At 40.4% G+C, this 21,249-nt stretch overlaps 1 protein-coding gene across 1 annotated transcript; it reads right to left on the bottom strand.

The window, feature by feature from the left end:
- Window positions 1-700: 700 nt before the first annotated feature.
- Window positions 701-19,633, bottom strand: fam114a1 (family with sequence similarity 114 member A1). The gene is made up of 14 exons (XM_088618884.1): window positions 19,490-19,633; window positions 17,758-18,163; window positions 16,523-16,610; window positions 13,589-13,699; window positions 12,295-12,389; window positions 11,175-11,309; window positions 10,515-10,667; window positions 9,764-9,884; window positions 8,462-8,547; window positions 7,460-7,609; window positions 6,450-6,589; window positions 5,098-5,170; window positions 3,995-4,048; window positions 701-3,018 (listed from the first exon to the last, which is right to left on the bottom strand). Exons 2-14 carry the CDS (start codon window positions 18,154-18,156, stop codon window positions 2,911-2,913), a joined length of 1,713 nt encoding a protein of 570 aa, XP_088475010.1. The 5' UTR covers window positions 18,157-18,163; window positions 19,490-19,633; the 3' UTR covers window positions 701-2,910.
- Between the last annotated feature and the right edge of the window lie 1,616 nt (window positions 19,634-21,249).

Raw genomic sequence — 21,249 nt, 5'->3', positions numbered from 1 at the left:
CTCACTGCCGTTATAAAATACAGACAATGCTTATCTTATTCGCAAATTTGTGTTACAAAACGGGGGATTTTTTTGGTCAAACGAGTATTGCTTTTATCTTACAAAAACATGGTGGCAAACAAACACGGCCTGGTGTTGGAACTTATAAAATTCTATCCATTCATTGAACATCAATCGACTTTTCCATTATATCCCCATTAAGTATGGAAAAATAAGTAAAAATTATCATCCAGTGTGGCCAAATTTCCAACGATATTTGAAGTTGGTAGACAGCTGCTGGTAAAAGATGTCAAGTGCTATTTCTTTTCCAGGCCTTTGTGCTCGACTCTGGGTTATCCTAACATCAGAAGAGCCATGTACTGTACAGTGGAAGGATTACAGAAAGCACACAACAGCAAAACTCAAGACTGCATAGATACATGAATGAAAACAAATATAGTAAAATACTTGTCCAATTGGATCTTTGAATTCTACACCATACAATCAAGAGGTTTAAAAGAAGAGCTTAACTCATGACAATTGATCCCATACTATACATTGACCACAGCTGCTCTTTTCATTTCCTGGCACTGAACTTTTTACTACATTCAGAAACACAATGGATGCCTTTACATATACTGTATTAATGTATTATATACACAATGTGTAATGTTTGTAAAGCAGAATTACTCTGCTACACCAATAACAGCTTAAGCATATGTTAACTACTTAATACAAAGACTTGCATTAGATTTTATTTAAGACAGAAAATATTTATTTCGTACATTGCAACACCCCATAGTGACAAAAGCATTACCTTATTTCTTAGGATTTGAATAGGTTACAGACTTGTTTTTTAAACCCTTAAGTATTATATTAATTTAACAAATTTTAGTTTGAATGGTAGTTTTCTGAAAACGGGAAGGTATAAGTACAAAATAAAACACAAGAGTGTCTCAGCACTGGCTGTTCCCAGTGGAATGTTTGATTAAAAAAAGACAGTTCTGAACTTTTATTTGTTGGATCCACGAGACGTTTAGGAAGATTTAGTGTTAGGACTTTTGTTCTTGCTCAACCACACATTCTGCAAAGCAAGACAACTTAATCACGTGAGTGAAATGGAAATAAAAAAAAAGTTTAAGTAACCTCCTGGTTAAGTCAATAAAGATGTCTGAATTGTCATGAACCAGAAAATTGACGCTGACCACTCATAGTTTCTTTTCCCTGTGCAAGCTTGAGATCATCATCTACAAATTCTCAATATATAATTCACTTGAAGTGAAATCTAGCTCCACTTCCAAAGGCAAAAACACTACTTTATATTGTTTAGCTACTGTGGAGTTCACTGTAGCGAAGACGACAGTAGGATCCCATCATTGTTATGAACATGAAAACTGCGTTCAAATCCTAAAGACCAGGAGCTGCTGCAGATATAATTCAACAAATGGGTTTCAGAAATATCGTTTTTAAAATTCAGCAAAAGAGATTGTGAACACATGGCATAAATAAATATAAATACAGATATATTCAGGTCTGAACAGGAGGCACCCCGTCACACACAGAGCTGTCAGTGTGCAAAGTGTGAAACTGACTATTCTAAATATCCTCTCTAAATATTCAAAATACTTCTAAACTTCTTCAGAAGTTTTAACGTGTAGTTCTTGTGGTGTAGAATTTAGCATTTTACAGTGCTTCATAATTTTCATTTAACTATTTAGCTGCTGCACTTAAGGACAGGCAGCAAAATGATTATAAGCCTTTACATTACTTTCCCTTAGTTAATACATTGTACAACATGTCAAACTCAGTCATTCACTCCTGTCACAGATAACCTAATGACTACAGCGCACAGAAATGATGCAGAAACACAGGCTGGGAGGCTGCTTGGCACTAGACTGGAGGACTAGCTAGTTAAGAGAAGGGACTGGAACCAGTACACGAGGTGGAGGCCAGAGGAGTGACAGGGGTACCTGCACTATGGGCAGGAATGCAGAACCGGAAGATGGAGGATAATGGCCTAAAACAGGATGGGACAGACAGGTTAAAGACGACCCAGACATCAACGTCGAGAGTTTCCTGGGTTCCACTCCGGCTTTCTATACTAAGCTCGTCCTCTTCTACCTGCTTGCCGAGGTTTTGACACACCTCAAAGCAAGGCAGCCAGGACAATGGAAAAGCACATTCATAAACTATGTATATTAACACAGTTCACCCCCACAAGCTAGAAAAAAATCGATGCCACCTTTGACTGATGGACAGGGTGATGTGAAGATGGACTCCGCTTGAAAAGAGTGTTGGACAGATTAAAGAACAGTGTAAAAGTCTCCGTTTAAAAACTACTGAATGAAATTTTGTGGCAAAACTGGCAGACGCACACAGTGCCAACCTTGTCCTTTGTTCAACTCAGGTACTCCTGTATCAGTCAGGTAAGATCTCTCTTTGGTATTCACCATATACAACACACATAGATTCTCTATTTTGGAATATGTGACAAAATTCTTCACAGGTGAAAAGACATTTTTCAACCTACAAGATCATGCTTTGTTTTCATCCCTTTAAGCTTTCCACGAGACTGTTTATCAAACTCATTAATTGCTTAGGAACAATTAACAAGTAATGCACTAATTTACCAACTGCCAGCTTGTCTTCAATCTTCTCATAAACGGTGTTAATAAACAGCAACTTTGACAACACACTGCCAGAGTGTTCCAAATATTCTTAAATTAATTACTTTCAAGCCGTAAACTTTAGTGTATTTTAGGACACAGGTATTTTTTCAGTACTTTTTCATGTTTACAATGACAAGTTAATTACATGTTAATTCTATTTAAAACTAAGCAGCAGCTCAGATGCTTTAATCTTTATATCAGTTTTAACTCCCATGAGTTAAAAGTAGTGGAACAGGCATATTTTCGCACAAGTCCAGGAAACCTAGAGGTCTGTGTCTGGCTTGGTTTTTGTCATCTGTATATGGGAGACCTGCAACACTGGAAGAAGCAGCTGAAACGCATTTTGAATGTAGGTGGTGCTGTTTGATCCCTGCAAAAAACAAACAGGACATTTTTGAGAAAGGTTTACAAAGTGCTAAATATGGAACACTGAAAAGACTTACATAACTTTGACTGAGAACTTTCATGTGATAAACATGCAATTCATTTAATATAATGAATTTAATGTAGCAATGAGGAAAAGCTTCCCTGACATACATTTTGAAATGCTTGTTTTTGTCTTCAAAAAAGTTTTCATTGAAAAACAAAATAAAATTCTGTCAGGGATATTGAGAATGTACACCCACACAATGCCTGGAATATCATTTGTATTTGATGACAAAAATTGAATTATTAATGGAACTTCACACATAGGTTTATTTTTAGCTTTGAATTCATTTTTTACACGAATTGCATCTAATTTTTTTTAAAATGAACACTTAGTACAGGGGTCTCCAACGTTGTCCAGGATAAGCCTTTTAAAAAAAGATTAGAAACACTATACTTATTGTTCAGTCTGGAAAGTAATTTCAATTTGTTCAGTTAAGAACACTGGTCATTTATAGCAGGAAAATCACTTGAGGCAACTTCTGCTCCACTTTGGAATAGGAGATACTGTTATGCATGTCTTACTCCATTATTATTGAAAAACATCTTGCTGAGTGACACTGCCATACTAATAATAGTACTGTATATGCCATACTAGTGGAGCATGAAGGTTATGTGTTAATTATTACTGATGTACCTGGCCATATAAAGCTTTTATACAGGGGTTGTCCAAAATGTATTAAGTGCTATATTATCATTCATCTAGCAGTGGTTAGAAAGATGCTACTCCTACTGACAATGATAACAGTGGTATAAAACGTCACCGTGCTACTAGTGTAACTGGGAAACTCTTGAGAAAATTCAATTAAAATGTTACCTGGTTGGAATAATCTACCAGTCAGAAGTCAGAGGGCTGCTCATTATTTTAAGAGCACAATCCATCAAAGAGACTGAGTCCACTACATGCCTGGCTGACTTACCTCTAACAAAACACTGTTCACCATGGGGTTCAGCTCTTCAGCCTTCCTCTTGCTCTGCAGTCATTAAAAAACAAAGGGTGACAGTATTAAAAATACAGTTATCCATGTATCCATATCCAGTACTGACAGAAAGAGTCTGGAACGGAACACAAAATCTTTTATGAATCAGACTGTTACTGTCAGTATCTTAAGAAATGGTGAAGGTTAAAGTTGTTTCCCTCATAACAGGAGGTTATAATATCCTTATCTTAAAGAAACCACCATCAAATGTTGTTGTCTTGTAGCATTTTTGTATCAGAAAACCCTTTGAGGCCAATACTCACACAACAATGTTCAATGGTGAAATATTATAGCTCAACCATCGAAATCTAATAAACCTTCAGTGCTTCAATTTTTTAAGTTTAACACCTAAGGGGATACAAGGTAATTTATCTTAATAAAACACCCCTGAAATGTGTGATGTCTTTCCTGTGGTAGTTTAATACCTGTCCCAAAGCTAACAGCTCCTGTTTTAATCCAATCTGTTAGTGTTTCACTGTATTCTCTACTGTAAATTACAGAAAAACCCACAGATCCTCCTAGGCAAAACAGCCAGAATTATTACTAAATGTTAAACCAATGTAGCATAATAGACGGTAAAGGAAAAAAAAAAGATACTTGTAATTGTGAATTGAAACTGAAAAACCTTACAATACATACAATACTGGTTCTATTCACTCTGCTGGAAAAGATTAAACTTACATACTGTATGCTTTACAGAAACGCACCACTGGTATTCCTCCTAAATCCTGGATAAATTATATATTGACAAGTGGATTCAATAATAGAGGTCTTTAAAATTCCAGTGTGTTTAACCAGACCGTATACAAGCTATGGTTGAATTCCCTGAATGTGTCTGAAGATCTAGACTTGAGATTCGGCTTGGGGCTGCTTGACCTTGATCACAGCACATAGGAGACGTCTGACCGATATCCATGTTCACAGTCAGTCAGTCTTGAAATACGGGAGTGAGGATATCTGCAGATGTGCTCACTGTTTACTCAACAGACCTGCCTGTCAGATCATCTCTGGGTAAAACAGAGATGATTTAGTCCAGTTCTTACCCCTGCGGCCACCAGCGTGTCTGTGAACTTCTTAGACAGACAGCGTACCTCCCTGCACATGGCACTCGTCAGCCTGACAAAGACACAAAACAATTATCTAAATGTGCACCTCCAATGCAAACATCTTAGACATTCTGCACTGGTTTTTATGATCAGTGGACTTCCTTTTAGGGTACCATGTAGAAGTTGTGTCAACTTCTTCACTTAGAGATTCACTGAAGCATACAACTTAACCAGAGGTGCCCAAACTTTTGTACTAACTGTATAACCATAATTACAAACCTGATATTCCCTTCATGGAAAGTTAATCAATTGCAGATCATATACACTATATATTATATTTGTATATTACATTCCATTTCATTGTTATACTTGCTGTATACCCCAAAATACACTTTTTTGGTTCACAATGGATTCAACAAACAGGGATGACTAAGTGATAACACAGCTGTTAAAAATCTTGCAGATTCTTAGGATTTCTGCAGGTCTTTTAACAGCGGTGTTAAAAGCATCTCCTAGCTGGAACTTTCCAAATCTCATGATATAAGCAAGGACAGTATCAAGGTTCTGGGTAGGTATCCCAGTACATCACTAGGCTGCTGACATGAACAATGTTGGTTGGCCATTAGGGGGCACTCTTTTCTTCGTGAGCAGAATTTCAAACCCACCCCAATGACTGGGGACACGGTGAGGTAGGAAACGCGATCTGTTGAAGGAAGACTCTACACAAAGGTCATTAAAGAGCACATGGCACTGTCTGTATGAGCAGGGGTGCTACCCCTTACATCCTGGCTACATTTCTCTTTGGGCTTCAATCTTGCCTGCCTAACTGTATCCTTTCAACTCAGTTGGAGACGTAATTTCTCCAGCTGTCCTGCTGTGTAGTCTGTGAGGCTGCTGCCGCACATCACCAAGGAGGGTAGAACACATTGATGCATCAGGCGGGTCCCCTCCACAGTAAAGTACTTTGACAAAACTTCTAATCAAGAAATTGTAAAAAAATCTTTCAAGCAAAAAACTAAGATATACTGCATAAACAAAACATAGAGTGGTAATACAACAACGTTTGTAGATAATCAATCACTTACATACAAGAAACATCTGCTGAGGCACAAGATTGTAGAGTAAGAGTGGTTAATTGAGCAGATAAACCCTATATATTTCCAGGAGTGTCTTTTATTTCTTATATAAATAAGTTTTCCTTCAAACACCCCTTTTCAGAAGAGGTGTACAACCCCAGACCCTTATACACAAAGCTAGAGTTGCAAAAGGCTGTTGACCTGGGAAACCACTGATGATCAAACTAAATGAAAAGTAACACTACAGTCATGCCGGACAGACTCCGCTCTCACTTGGTCAGGATGTGGGCCTGGTCTCTGCCTGACTTCTCCACCTCTTGTCCATGGAGAATCAGTTCTGCAACCTTGTGGAGCTGCTCGATACTGCGGGCTGTCACCTCTGCCAGGCTCTTAACTGAAGACGTGTAGATATCCTGCAGCACAGGGACAAGGTGACGGGGTTGACAATGCTATTTTTATGAGGGCATTTCAAACCACAACAAAAGGAAAATGTACACAATAACTTGCAAAACCTGCAATTCACACCACAAAATAGACAGAATTTCCAGGTAGGTGCAATTGAGAATGAGGCATCAAAACGTCCTGTGACATGATGTAGCCATATTACACTGTAAACAAGCAGGATTGTGAATACACCTCTTTTAATCCAACAGAAATATTGCTCTCGATTTCGAGATGGTTTTGCCAACAAAACTGCTTACTTGTTAACTCTGCATGCAGATCACATTGGAACATTTCTGCAGTGAAATGACTACTGCAGAACCTGTACTTATTTGCTCGAATTATCGCATTACATTAATCACAGGGACTAGTGAGCAGGAAGGGCTGCACCACATTGCAGTTTTGTGGGAACTCAAATAAGAGTTTGCGAATTTGAATTCGGAATTTGTAAAATTATTCTACAACATCAATTAATTTATTTTGTTACTGAGATTTAATAACCGGTCTGAGAAACTGGGACTGCAGTTCCCCTTTAAAATCTTCAGTGTCCAGACTAGGTTCTTTGGCAGCCTCATCCACAATCCCATTCGGCTTGTTCTCAAACTCATAAATCACTTGAGGCTTGCTGATGTCTCATCATATGCTGACACTACTATGGCTTTTACTGTACAGTATGCTTCCTTTCTGTGATTCTGGAGGAACTTTATTGTATAGCTTTAATCTTTAAAAATGTAACAGATGTAGCATGATGGTGCAAACTATACTGCACAACCTTTTTATTTGATCTTACCTGCCAACTCACCGTGCTCTGGGTGAATCTCTACTTTGAAATATATCCTCACCTCCACTGACTTCACACTGCTGTCCTCCGGATGGTCGTCTTCTCCCTGTTCTTCAGTCCCAATATCTTTTCTTTCTTCTTCTTCCGTCACAGAAGGTTCGTCTTTGGAAGGTTCTACTTCTTTTATCCAGTCATGAGCTCTTTTTTGTGCCTTGAAGTAATACCAGAGGACATTCATGGATACGTACTGTCACTTTTATGACAAGCACTTGCCTTAATAAGACTGAAGCAGGGTTTGGCTATCAATGTTGAGCATCAAAAGAAACGTCTCACTTAAAAATTCAATGAATTCACGAAGTTATTATCAGGAAAATGCTCATACGTTTTTTGTAATGGATTGACTAATATTTTATTGAACAGACATGACAATGGTAAATTCATTATGTTGATCAAATATTGTCATCAACTGGGCTGATCAACACAAAGCCTACATTGAAAGACACAGGCTAACAGACCACTGATGGAAGCAATAAAAGCTGTATATCTGAAACACGTGCTTTGCACAAGGTTGCAGATGCTGCCTTGGGGGATCCTGTCTGATTTCTCAATACATAAATGGCACCAAGGCATCTCTTGATAAGGGGAGCCTTTTCATATATTTATTATACTTAGTTTTCACTTTCCCAAGCTTGACAATCTACAGGTTAAATTACTCATCACCTGTGTTTAATCAACTCACTAACAAAGTCATTTAATGCTTATGCAACAAAATAACTCAAGTGCTGTGAGTAATTAGCAATCAATCACAGCAATGACAAAACTCCAAAATTTGTGACAGGAACACAATGATATTTCTTTTGATGTTCAGTTAATAGTTTTTTATCTGTATCTGAAGCACCGCATACAGTATAATATAGTTACACACAGTGTAAGCCACATATGATTCCTGTATTTATTATTCCTGTAAGTCTACCCCATATTCTGTGACAAGTATAATAGTAACACTGCAATGAAATCCTGATATTATCTGATTGATGGCGCAAACTATACTCTCTGACTTTACCTTGTTGAGTTTATCAGGAGTGGCAGCAACATGTAACTCAAAGAGCAGCTCAGTGAGAACACTGACAAACTCTTCTCCTGCGCCACCTGTAGGCATGAAAAACACACATTGAAAAATAATTAATCCACACCCGTCCCAGCTAAAACCATTTACACCATGTAAAAAGATTCCCTTACATAGCACAACAGTGCAGTAATAGATGTTTCGCAAGGAAATACTTCAACCTGAAATCTTAAGATAAGAAAATAAAAGGGAACTGACTGCAGATAAAATAATAATAATAATAATAATAATAATAATAGCTTACACTTATATAGCGCTTTTCTGGACACTCCACTCAAAGTGCTTTACAGGTAATGGGGACTCCCCTCCACCACCACCAATGTGCAGCATCCACATGGATGATGCGACGGCAGCCATAGTGCGCCAGAACGCTCACCACACATCAGCGATCAGTGGGGAGGAGAGCAGAGTAATGAAGCCAATTTATAGAGGGGGATTGTTAGGAGGCCATGATTGATAAAGGCTGATGGGAAATTTGGCCAGGACGCCGGGGTTACACCCCTACTCTTTTCGAGACACACCCTGGGATTTTTAATGACCACAGAGAGTCAGGACCTCGGTTTTACGTCTCATCCAAAGGACGGCGCCCGTTTACAGTATAGTGTCCCCGTCACTACACTGGGGCATTAGGACCCACATGAGCCGCAGGGTGAGCGCCCCCTGCTGGCCCCACTAACACCTCTTTCAGCAGCAACCTTAGTTTTTCCCAGGAAAAACCATACCTGGGTAAAAGACTAAGAGGCACCATATTAATGATTTTGTACTAATATTCGTTTTAAGAAATACAAAAAAGGACATGAAATGGAGGCTGTGCACTGTCAGACAGCAGTGCTCAGCTCGGGAGAACTGTAATAATCAGCTGATGGTCTCATTCCCTGTACAAATATGAAAACCAAGCTGGAGAATTCCTTACGGACTACATTGTGATAATATAAGCCAATGCACAGTATTCATCAAACATCACAAAGGGAAACAAGTAAAATCCGCACTGCAAAGCAGAAAGACAAACATTGTGTTCCTTCCTTCTATTTTTGGGTGTGAGCACCTCACTCCTGAAGATAACTCAGCAGCCAGAGTTTTTTCCTACTTTCCTGTGCAGCCCTGAACTTCACATGTTCCTTCGCAGCCAACAGACACTGAGGGAGCTCCCCCCTTGAACCTCATGAAACCCGCTCCACGTGCAGTTTTGAAAGAAACAAATACAATTCCACAACAAGATTCAGGGCAAATAACACTTACCCTTTTCTTCTTCCTCTTCGTTATCAAAGTCCTTCTCCAAGAAGATGTCCTTAATAGCAATCAGATCCTTCTTTAAAGAGTCCAACTCGTCTTCCTCTAAGGACATTAAGATTGCCTGAACCTGCAAACGGAGGTTCAGAGAAAACAAGAAGGATTACGTACAGATCCCAGCGCAACAGAAGATGCAAGACGAGGTTTGTTCCCAGTAGTGGAGACATCGGTGGTACAATTACACTGAGGCCCTCACATTTAAGGGGTGCCAATGGAGTGGAAGATTTAAGTATTTACATTATCGATATATAAATCTTTCCGGTTATACAATTTTCACAACAAATAGTAATGCAGACAGAAAACAAAATCATACTGATTGGAGTTTGCATTTGATTGACGTTTGCTATCTTCAGTCCTATATTTGACATGGGTAGCAAAGCAATGGTAAAACTATAGGTGAGGACACACACTCCAATGGTCGTGACATGGGCATAAATGTGGAGAGTAAGCAATGTGGTTAACAACTTGTTAGGTTGACAAGAAAAACATTGACGGAATATCTCATTGGGAATTGATTCATCGTCTTCTGAACCAGAATGGCAGTAAATTCAAAAGAGAACACAAGTGTATATATATTTTTACATAAAGGCAGGTGAATGCTCAGTTTGTACACTGCTTTAGCACATGAGAATGTTATGCCACCAACGACCTTTTGAAGCCTCTCACATTTTATAACAACATCTCCGCACAGAGCACTTGCCTTTGCCTCACTTTCGTTGGAGAGGATCTCCAGCGCCTCCAGATGCGACAGTCCCTGGAAGTCGTCAAACAGAATTCCGTAGTGGGCTGTGGGCTCAGTCACCAGTTGGCTGCTCATCCTCTGCCTCTCTTTCTCTTTAGCTTCCCGCAGCATCTAGACAAACAGGGCAAACCGAGACTCACAGTCCTGCCTGCTTCACACCTGCACCATCAAATGGAAGAAGACCGTTGGATGCCACTGGCTTATGGCTGTTCAGGGAATTTCAGTCACTTGTGACCTTGCTGTTTAGCTTCTGTACCACTTGGGCTTATCTACCTATTTACTAAGCTGATGCTTTTCCCCCCCAGAGTGACCTAGTTTTACGTAGCTGGATATTTTAGTGGAACAACTTGAGGGAAGTACCATGATCCGGGGGACAACAGTATTCTCTTGAAAGGGATTTGAACCCACAACCCTTCCGTTTGGAGTCCAGAACCCTAACCACTGTCAACATTGTGAAAATAATAAGAAAATAATTTTTCAAATAACAAAATGCAGATAGCTATTAAGGTAATTTGTCAATCTAAACACTTCTTACTGTGATAGTCATTTCTTCTTCGTCTAATTGCAACATACCATATGAGCAACTTATGCATGTGTTGTTATGCAACCATAATATACCTGTGAGAGAGAAACAGTCCTCTGCATTAATATTTTGGTCTTCTTAAAGCCAGGGTCACTCTCTGCAAGGACATTCATTGTCTTCCTACCAATAAATTCCAGCGCATCCAGACCCCCAGTTATGACCGACTTACCCTGCAAGAAAAAAACAAACAGCTCTCACAATTAAGAACACTGACTTCATTCTTCAAAATACAATATTCAAAAACTGGAGAATGCAGAATTCCCTCTCCAAATGCAGGTTCTACCACTGGGGCAGTGCTCCAGTCTTCGTTTCATCGATATCAGCTCAGAGGAACATGACTGCTTTTGCAACTCCTAAGTCAACCTGTTGCCTGTGTGGAAAAGCTGAACACTTGATTCATTTGATCTCCAGCTACTGGAGCTGAAATACTACCAAGTACTAATGTTAATGAACTTCTCAGAATTGACATTGCAGATCGAGGTTGCTGCTGTGAGAGGTGTTTGTGGATCAAAGCCTGGCACTTTGAACTCTGTGGGCCTCCAAATCTCCAAATCCCCAAGCCCCAGTATGAAAACCGTGGAGACTGCAGTTGCAGCTGTGATCTTTTAAACGGGACATTAAACCGAGGTCCTGACAACAGGATCCCTTGTGTGCTTGTATGCCAGCTGAAGAGGTGAGATTCTTAGCGATTACAATTGATTTTTTTAATGAACCTTCTGTACCAAGTATATGTGATGAGGCAAAGCAGTCAATGTAAAATAAAAACCTTTTGCATCAATTTCTTTGCTGCACTGCACAACAGATAACTTCTGTTTCGATAATCAGCTGACTAGTCCAGAAAAATCAAGGAAGTGGCTCTGTGCGGGACTGGAAAGCTGGACTGGAAAGGGTCTGAACCACCGAAGATCAATAATTCTGAACCTCTCAGATTTCCAAAAATATCAGCAAGATGAACATTTTCAGAATTGTTTTGCGACGATGCTGGCGGCGCAATTTATGTTAACATCAAAATCCATTCTCAACTGGTATAAATGGTATAGCCAAATCCATATCGCGGCACATACTGTATTTCTACCGGTCAACAGTCTATACTGGTTATACCGCCCGCCCCTAGGTGAAACCATAGGAATCCACAGTAAGTTTGCTCTGACTTACTGTGTTCTGAACAGCATTGGTGATGGTGGACAGAACCCCACGTGAGCCAGAGGACAGGGAAGAGGGAGAAGAGTCTGTCGGCCATTCGCAAACCTCTATCGTCAACAGAACAGATAACCAAGAACATAATTATAGTGGAAAAGGTGGTCAGAAAATTGATCGATAATAAAAACAAAGATAATGACATTATTTCTCTTTATCCAAACATTTCTCTTTAAAGGTGAAGTGATCGTGACTCTTCTTCAACACGGCGTATATTCCTTACTTTTGAACAGTGTCACCAGAAGAACAAATACAGGATATACATACAGTACCTGAATATAACACTGAATTGTTATAGTCGCATTACAGTGCTAACCAATTAATCGTACCTTTAATTGCAAGAATGGTCTGCTAATAAAAGCGTCAAATACACACTTTGGATGTATTTTAGCTCTGTAAACGTCGCTCACATAAAAATTCTGCAGGGCATTTGGAGTCGATCTGCAATGTTATCTGTAAAATGCACACTCGCATCTATCCGTCAATGTTATCTTAATGTTATTCATGCATTCCAAAGCTTGTAATTTGTTTATAGGAGAAATTTCAGAACCTCTTCGTGCTCAACTCCTACAGGTCGAGCATGTATCGAGCTGCTACAAGCAAACGCGTGCACTGTCCCTTGCGTTTCAGAAACACTTGTATTCGGGAAGCCAGGCTGTACTCCTTAAAACCCAAGATGCCTGTAGCATCTCATGTGTCTTATTTGTTTCGGGCCTGGTCTGATTATCTACCGGCGGCTTTTTGAAAAATGTAGATAAATGCATTTTTTTTGCCATGTTGGCTAATAAACCAAAAAACCTGGCGCTAGATAACTCCAAGAGCGTCTGACAACAACGATAGCCCATTAGGCTACGGCTACGCATGCACCTCCCCACTGCATTTACATAATTTTCTTATTGGTCACAAAAGATACAGCGAGCCAATAGCAAATCACACATGATGAAAAAAATCTAACACGTAACATTAAAAACACATAACGCAAACAAGGGGAAAAACATCTTAAATTACTTTGGACTGATTGGGTAGGCCTGGTATCAATCAGCCGCCCAGGCCCACCCGTGGCTACGCCCCTGCTGTACAGTTAATATTTTGTTTTGATAGAAAACGGACTAGCTCAAAAGAGGCACTTTTTTATCCTCCATTTGCAGTTGCTTTGAGCTGCGTTTGAAAGTGTTTTTCTATTTTTATTCTATGCGTATTCGCCCGTGCGGTCTGGGGGCAATACGCTGCTGTAGACAGCTTTCGGGAATACCTGTGGCTTCTTCAACGGGAGACCCTGCATCCTTGGGCTCCTCTGACCCAGACGTCCTGTGTATTCTTAAAGTGACTCCTGCCTTTTCCTTCACAGCACTGAGTCCTTGGCCTGAACAGTACAGGAGAATCTTTACAGTGATAGCATGCATGTGCATGCGTGTGTCTAGATACATACAGTATGAATGCTTCATAGTATCTGAACCACAGCAAAGGAGCAAATAGGAGCAATAATGTTACCTTCTGTTAACTCTTACTGCTACATTCACAAAGGTTACTTTTGGGTAAACAGACTGTCTAGTTAGGCTTATTAAACAGGGACAGGGCACAGCTCTTGAGCTGCACCAGAGCTAGCTAAAAAGCTCATTTACATCTGAAGCCCTTGGTCAGGACACAACATCCAAGATACAAAACATAGACATATAAAAACACAAAAATTAAGACACACAGCATCATATGGTAATGTACAGTAGATATTACAAATAGTAAAGTGCACAAAATAACAGCATGTTAAATTAATAGATATATCTAAAGTTTCACATCTGACAAGATGGACAGCATGTTAGTTATTAAGAGACATCAGAAGATTAATTATTACAAGATTGATTTACTTTAAGCCAATATTTCACTTCAGTTTTAAATGTAATGTAATTAGATGGTTGTCTAATGCTAGAACTGTATTCCAGAAGCTGGATGCTCTAACTGTAAATGCTGATTCTCCAAATTTAGTAGCTCTGTACTGCAACGAACAATCACCTCTAGTAAAGGCTCTTGTGTTTCTAATATTGTCACATCAGGCTGATAGAAAACCTTTTAAAGGAGGGAAACTAGAAGATTATTTATGATTCTATCAAACAGACAGACACCTGCAAAGTACATGAAATTTTCACAGGATAGTAGGTTACACTTCTTAATTATGTTGCAGTGATAATAGTGTGTTGGTTTCTTGTCCAGAACTTTCGGTATTTTCTCGTACAATGTATCTGGGTTTTTTTCCTGCTTGGGACCAGCTTGTTATAGAAGAAAAATGTGATAAGTTCACTGAATGTACTGTATATACTGTATATATTAGCTGCATCTATAGTTAGTTATTTGCAAAGAAAATCTGAAATTTGTGAGATTGTATCTAACCATATTTACAACCTTTTTCACACTGTTCTTGAATGTAAGATTTGAATCAATAATCCCAAGAAATTTAAAATGAGACAACTTTAAAATGCTCATCATTTACAACAGTATTAGGATGATGTGCCTTCTTCTTTTTGATAGAGAATTACAGACTGTCTTACTTACATTTAATGAAAGGCATGAATTTGAAAGCCAGTCTGAAATTTTGCTCGTAGCTGAGGTTAGTTTATGAGCTACTTGTAATGAACCTAAATGTACTGTATGGCCTGACTCTATGTAAATTACTTCCATTGGAGAGAAAGAAAAACAAGAGGTTTTGAAATTGATGTGTTGCTCTATCCAGTTTTACTTACTGAAATGTGTCAGGAGAATATTCAAAAAGGAGAAGAAAACAAGAGAACAGGAAGAAGAATGATCTAGAAGATTATTAACTGAACAACAGAATATCATACAGTGTACAGTATGTAATAAAAATGTACCCTTTACAAATTAGAATACATTTCTGGAAATCCTTTCTAAAACACAAGAAAAGGTATAAAAAACAGTCTAAAAATAAAAGCCCTGCTGTGAAGGTGCTGCCTCTCAATAAAAATATTCCTCACCCACTGAGCGCCTTCAAACATCAACCAATTCCCTCCAGCCTTTGAAGTTTCCAATATCACGAAAAAACCTTTTACTGTGACATGTACATATTTTCCGACATTGGGCTTTTTTACATACAAGTATACAGTGTATAATTTTGCGAGTTTGAAAGTTTCAAATTTGAATTTTTTAAAAATGTTTGTCTCTGCCTTCTGTGTACAAACTACGACTGACTGTCAAAAGTCTTCATCTTTTCAGTGTCATTAAAAGGTTTGGCAGGGCAGTGGCACAGTGGCTAGCAATGCTGCCTCAGCACTAGGGCCCTGGGTTCGATTCCTGGATTCTGGTGTGGGTTTTCACCAGGTGCTCCAGTGTGCTCCCACAGTCCAAAGACATACAGTACTGGGATGTTTACTGGCCACTGGGAAAAACGGCCAGGGATCGAGTGTGTATGTGTGTCCTGCGTGGTATCCTGCCTTGCTCCCGTTGCTTGCTGGGTTAGGGTCTGGCTCCCCCACAACCCTGGACTGGATGAAGTGGTTGGAAAGCAGATGGATGGCTAAAATGTTTGGAAATTGCACATGACTATTCCAAACATCTCAGCCACGGAGAGAACAGTCATTGAAGGCAACATTCCTCGCACGCCTTCAGTCCGACAACCTCCAGTCCAATAACATACAGACATCTCTTCTTTAACAATACGCTACAGTGCAGCCGAGGAAACCGTCTCATACTGCATGTGAAATGTGTGCCTTCATCCAAGGTGAGCTGTACAGCTCTTGAGGGCGTGTGCTGCCCGATAAACAATCTATTGCGTATCATTGACCTTTAATCAATACTGAACCAGCAAGACTTCTGGGAGGAAGCGTGCGCTACAAATCCGCTTAACACTACAGACATCATGATATACTCTAACAATGTAATGGTACAAGTTAAGGTTTATTCCGTGCTGAAAAGAGAAGTAAAGAAACACACCATTCGGGCTGTGGAAATGTTGTGTGTCTTTTCTTCTCTTTTCGGCAAGGAATAAACCTTTACTTGTTCCTTTGCAGCCTACGCATGCTGAGGCAGCTCCCTACTTGATCTAACTCTAACAATATAAGGTGCTTAAGCCCATGCACAGATTCTAACTCCATGCTAAGCTCCCTTCCCTCCCTAAGTGACCCTTTGAACTGCCGGTTTTCACTTCTGTGATTCTGAATGGCAGACCTGTTGGCAGACTTACCCACGGTAGAGGTGGCGCTGGTCAAGAGAGACTTCCCCCACGATCCCCAGCCGCCCCAACTCTTGGCCGTCCCGGGGGAGGAGGACTCCTGTGTGAACGAAGCAGGAGAGATCACCTCTGCTGCGCTATCCCAGAGCAGGCTTTCAGGCCCAGCGTTAAAGCACGAAAGCTCGAGTGTTGTACGGACAGCCGCCAGTGCTTGTATCAAACCATGAAGAGACACAGGCGTGCGACATTCGAGGGGTGTTAAGAGTTTCACATTATGAAAGATTTATGCTAAATTCTGATGAGAGCAAGTCACAGGGAATCCCACAATGACTGGGAATGAGGTGCAGGAATTTTGGGCAAGAGGTCGCATTTGTCAGATTCTGAAGAATGAGCTAGCTGTCTGGAAGACTCCTGGGAAATAACAGTAGATAATCGACATATTCGGTATCCTGACCAGCTATGAAATAACAATGATCGTTTTCTTGCCCGTTCTGTAACTCAAAGTTACTAATGATGCAGAAGTGAAAACAACAGAACTGACGCTACCAATTTCTTTCCTGTCCATTGGTTCTTCTCAGCAATTGGCAGTTGGCATCACAAAAACATGGATAGTTTGGATATTCTGATCTAGCGGATAAAATGTCATGTTAAATCTTTCAAACAAATAAAAACAGACTTCCTGTGTAATAATGTAATGTAATGTTTCTTTATTAGCCCTATACAATTTCTTGCATTAGGAATGTGTCTTTTCGCATACCCCAGCTTTACTCCATGGAGACACAGACACACAGACAGGGAGAGAAGCTTGGGGTCAGAGCGCAGGGTCAGCCATTGTACGGCGCCCCTGGAGCAGTTGGGGTTAAGGGCCTTGCTCAGGGGCTCAACGGAGTAGGATTCCTCTGCCGGCCGCGGGATATGAACCGGCAACCTTCCAGTCACAGGCGCAGATCCTTAGCCACAGAGCCACCGCTCCGCCCACAGTAGGTCACTTAGCACTGTAATGGAATGCATTCATTTCTTTTCATTGATAAGCTCTTTTCATGCCATTGATAGTGTTGGACTACTTTTGGACAACGTAACATTGTGTATCCTTCTTAACTGTTCCGGCTAAGAGGCCTAGGTCTCCACACAGCCGTCTTCCCTAATTCACGGACCAAAATCTGTGACAGCAAGTGCTGGGAAGAAAGCGAAAAGCTCATTTGTGGATTTCAGCCCCCGAGTGTGCGACGCGGCAAAGACAACACTACCTGCTCACTGTCCCCCTCAGGTCCCGCGTGGTCTCCGGCCGTGTCCGGCTCCAGACTCACTGACTCGTGACACTCTGAGGGCTGGCCGCCATCTCCTTCCTCCCCCATCAGAGCTGAGCTCGGGACACCGTCTCCGGCAGCGCACTCTGAGGTCTGCACTCCCTCCTCCACTGGGGGCTCGGCAACGCCACTGCTGGGCCCCTCCCTCCCAGCGCCTCCCGCACTGGCCTGGCGGTCTGGCCTCTCACTCTCTGTGTGTCCCGGAGCCTCCGTCGGCCGTCCCGAAGACTCTTCCGGCGAGTCGGTGGCTTTCGGACAGGACGCGGCGTCCGTGTGAGGATCCAGGAGAGGCTGTCCAAGTTCAGCAGCGTTGCTGCCACCCACCCCTCCCTGTGACATTGTGCTTCTGTGGTTGGAACACAGGGACATCAGAACAGACCCAGTCTGGACCCTGCTGCGGCCCACATTCACCAACACTGCAACCTAAATTGATCTTTATGACACTGAACAATGGTTAAGAGCCGGCCATTAGCTATTTCAATGACTGACACTGGAAACTGCACAAATTGAATACAAAAATGTAATAAATAACAAGTTAAGATCAGTTATAATGCATCTGTGCTGCATTTCTCATCATTAAACAGCTCCACATATGGCAAGACAATAGATCAATGGACAAGCCTCACCGATCTTTTTTGCCAAAGGCTGTTACATCTCTTGTTACGAATTGTCTGTCACAGACTTTTGCGTGCCACAAATGAGGTGCTTTTAAGATAGCAAGGGGGTGAGGAAAACAAAAAGGCAACAGTACGCAAAAAGTCATATGCAGTTGTCAGAATGTCACATTTTGCCATATCTTTTTCTGTCACAGAGTAGGCGGAATAATGATTCACGAATGAGGATGAAACCACATCTGACAAAAAGATGAAAGAGGAGAATTTCATACGCCAAGAAAAGTCCCCAAATGCACTTGCAAACATGTCAATGTAGTTTTCATTACATACTGTAAAAAAAGTTTATTTATTAAAAAAAGGATCGATTTCTATGTGCTCTAAGCCCACTAAATTACAGATCTTGATGTTTTCTTGACGTTTTCAGAGTACGGGAGGAGTTCACAATGATAACTTTGTTTTCTACGACTCACTTAAGCAATGAAGTAAAAAGTCCAACACAAAAGCCCTTTCAAGTCGATTCAGTTTTACACACGCCTAAAGAGTGACATCGTGTGGCTGTTTCGTTTCAAACGCCAGTACTGTAGATGGTAAACTTTAAAAAGTACATTAGTATTCTGAATTTATAAAGGGAGAAGTTTGTATAACGAATGCATTAGAAGAAAAAAGAAATAAAAACCGATAGCCTTCATTTATCTTAATTGCTCACATTAATAATGCTTGAATGCTGTGAATTTTACAGGGAAAGAGCTGTTTTTTAGCTGTTATTTATGTAAAATATATAATTTGCACTAAAACTCTCTCAAACGTTTATGACAATTTGTACTGATACTTTATTGTACCTTTACCAGCTTATTGGAGAAAATCTGCACAATTAACTTTAGAGAAAAGAAAACCCTTTTTTTCCCCCACAAGACTTTAGTCATCAGCTACGCAGTCATTGTATGTTTAATGACTCGTTTTTAATAACGTAGCCTTTTTCAAGTGCCCAGAATTCGTGGCACCTGTTTTCAACGCGATTAAAACGCAAGCATTAATTTTGAAATAGTTCAGTATCTCACCCGTCGCGCTGTCAGCCGGCTGGTCCACTCTCCTTCCTCCCCTCCCTCGTCTCCGCCACGTCGGCAGGCAGCCCTTGTTGGGGGTGACGTCACCGTGAACTCTGCTCCGGGCTGCAGCGCCCCTGGTAGCCGAGCGATGGCGGCGTTGGGCGCTGCTGGATGTAAGATTCTCATTGCTCCATCAGTTTTGCGAGAGCCCACCGAGACATGTATCTGTGTAAATGCGGACATAAGTACTGGCAACCTACGTCCACCGGCGTTACTAATTTATTAAGAGAATTGCGTTTGATACATTCCATCTATTCAAACACTGTTAAAGACAAGGCCTCACTATGAAGCGATAGTTAACACACTTTCTTGTAAATCGTTTCGAAAGGGCTACCGATTTTAACAGTGCAAGATTTTAAATATTAACAATATCCACTTTGTGTGTTTATTAACGGTGCTATCAGTTGCGTTGTGGGCAGGGAATGTTAAGAATTGCCCAGCGTTTTGGATAAAGAGCAATTTTTGAAACTGATGCTGGCTGTTAAGTGGTTGAATGGGTCTACACTACTTGTTTCGGTCTGTGTAAATGGTAGTATACAGTACATGGCCGTGGTAGGATCTCCATGCCCTTGCTGGACTGGCTGATGTGGATGATGATGAGGAGAAACCATAGGCTGGAGGAGGAAGTGTAACTTGGGTCGACAATTTGGATCCCCAAGGTGGTGCTATAATAATATTGCACAGGGCTAGAATAGAGCAACCCCACTGCATTTGTTAATCCGAGTCCGCATGAGCGCATTAGATTCTATTAGAACTACAGATGCAGCCACTCAGATCGCGCGGTAATACGCAATACCACGTTGAATGTGTTGCCGCAAGGTGCGTTGCACTTCGACTATGTGTCGCTGGCCCAAGACAATCGATAGGTGGTGCGTTAGATGTTAGCGAAACGATTGCTTCGTTTAATCTGTTTCCCTACTTAGTCCACTTAATATCTAATATTAAAATGGAATTATGTAACTAAAGGGACATTTTGTTATCTGAAAATAAGCATAATAGAAATATGTCATCTCTAAACGTCACAATCAATATCAATTTATAAATATATATTACACAAACTGTATATACAGCAGCTGGCAGCTGTATTCCACCTTCTTCATAAACAGTTTCTACATCAAAGTCTTTAACTCGGTCACTTTGACATGCTTATTCTATCTTGCTTGTTTTATCTACTATAATGTTTTGACTTTTTCTATGAATACCTGCTGTCATTATTTTGGTAAAAACGTCATATTAATTTGCTTAAAAAACCTAATATCAAATATTAATATGGAATCATGCAACTAAAGCAAATTGTGGTAGCTCAAAATAAAAATAAGTTCTGATAATCAAGGTTCCTATTGTTAATAGGGTCATTAACGATATTCATTTATATATTTATATAGCTGGTAGAAGGCTCATAAAGCCTTGCATGTTCTGAGTGGCTGCATCAGTATATTGTGTCCTCTTCTTCATTTTATTTTGTTGTGGCATTTTATGCCTGTCAGATACAGTATTTACTGTGGGTGTTACAGTACACCATGATATGATGCTGCACAGCCATGGGTGTACAGAATGAAGGGGAAATTCAAGTGTGACGTTTTAGACTTTGTCCAAGTGAAAAAGAGGTTTTCATTTTTGGGATCCCACTTTAACCACAGAACAGAACTGGGGCATTGGCTATATGTGCTGGAGGTTGGAGGAGAACGCTGCGTTTGTACATTATAAAGGTT

The sequence above is a fragment of the Lepisosteus platostomus genome, chromosome 1 (assembly GCF_059453375.1).
Source record: "Lepisosteus platostomus isolate fLepPlt1 chromosome 1, fLepPlt1.hap1, whole genome shotgun sequence".
NCBI lineage: Eukaryota > Metazoa > Chordata > Actinopteri > Semionotiformes > Lepisosteidae > Lepisosteus > Lepisosteus platostomus.
Note: the sequence above shows the minus strand (reverse complement) of the source record. Positions and strands in the feature narration are given on the sequence as shown.

What these genes read in the sequence shown, in the direction of transcription:
- fam114a1 (XM_088618884.1), bottom strand. Translation starts at nt 18,156, where the DNA reads ATGTCACAGGGAGGGGTGGGTGGCAGCAACGCTGCTGAACTTGGACAG. An exon ending in CCAACGAAAGTGAGGCAAAG is followed by an intron (nt 9,885 to 10,514) that starts GCAAGTGCTCTG and finishes CTCCGTTTGCAG; the next exon opens with GTTCAGGCAATCTTAATGTC. An exon ending in CTCCTGATAAACTCAACAAG is followed by an intron (nt 7,610 to 8,461) that starts GTAAAGTCAGAG and finishes TATTACTTCAAG; the next exon opens with GCACAAAAAAGAGCTCATGA.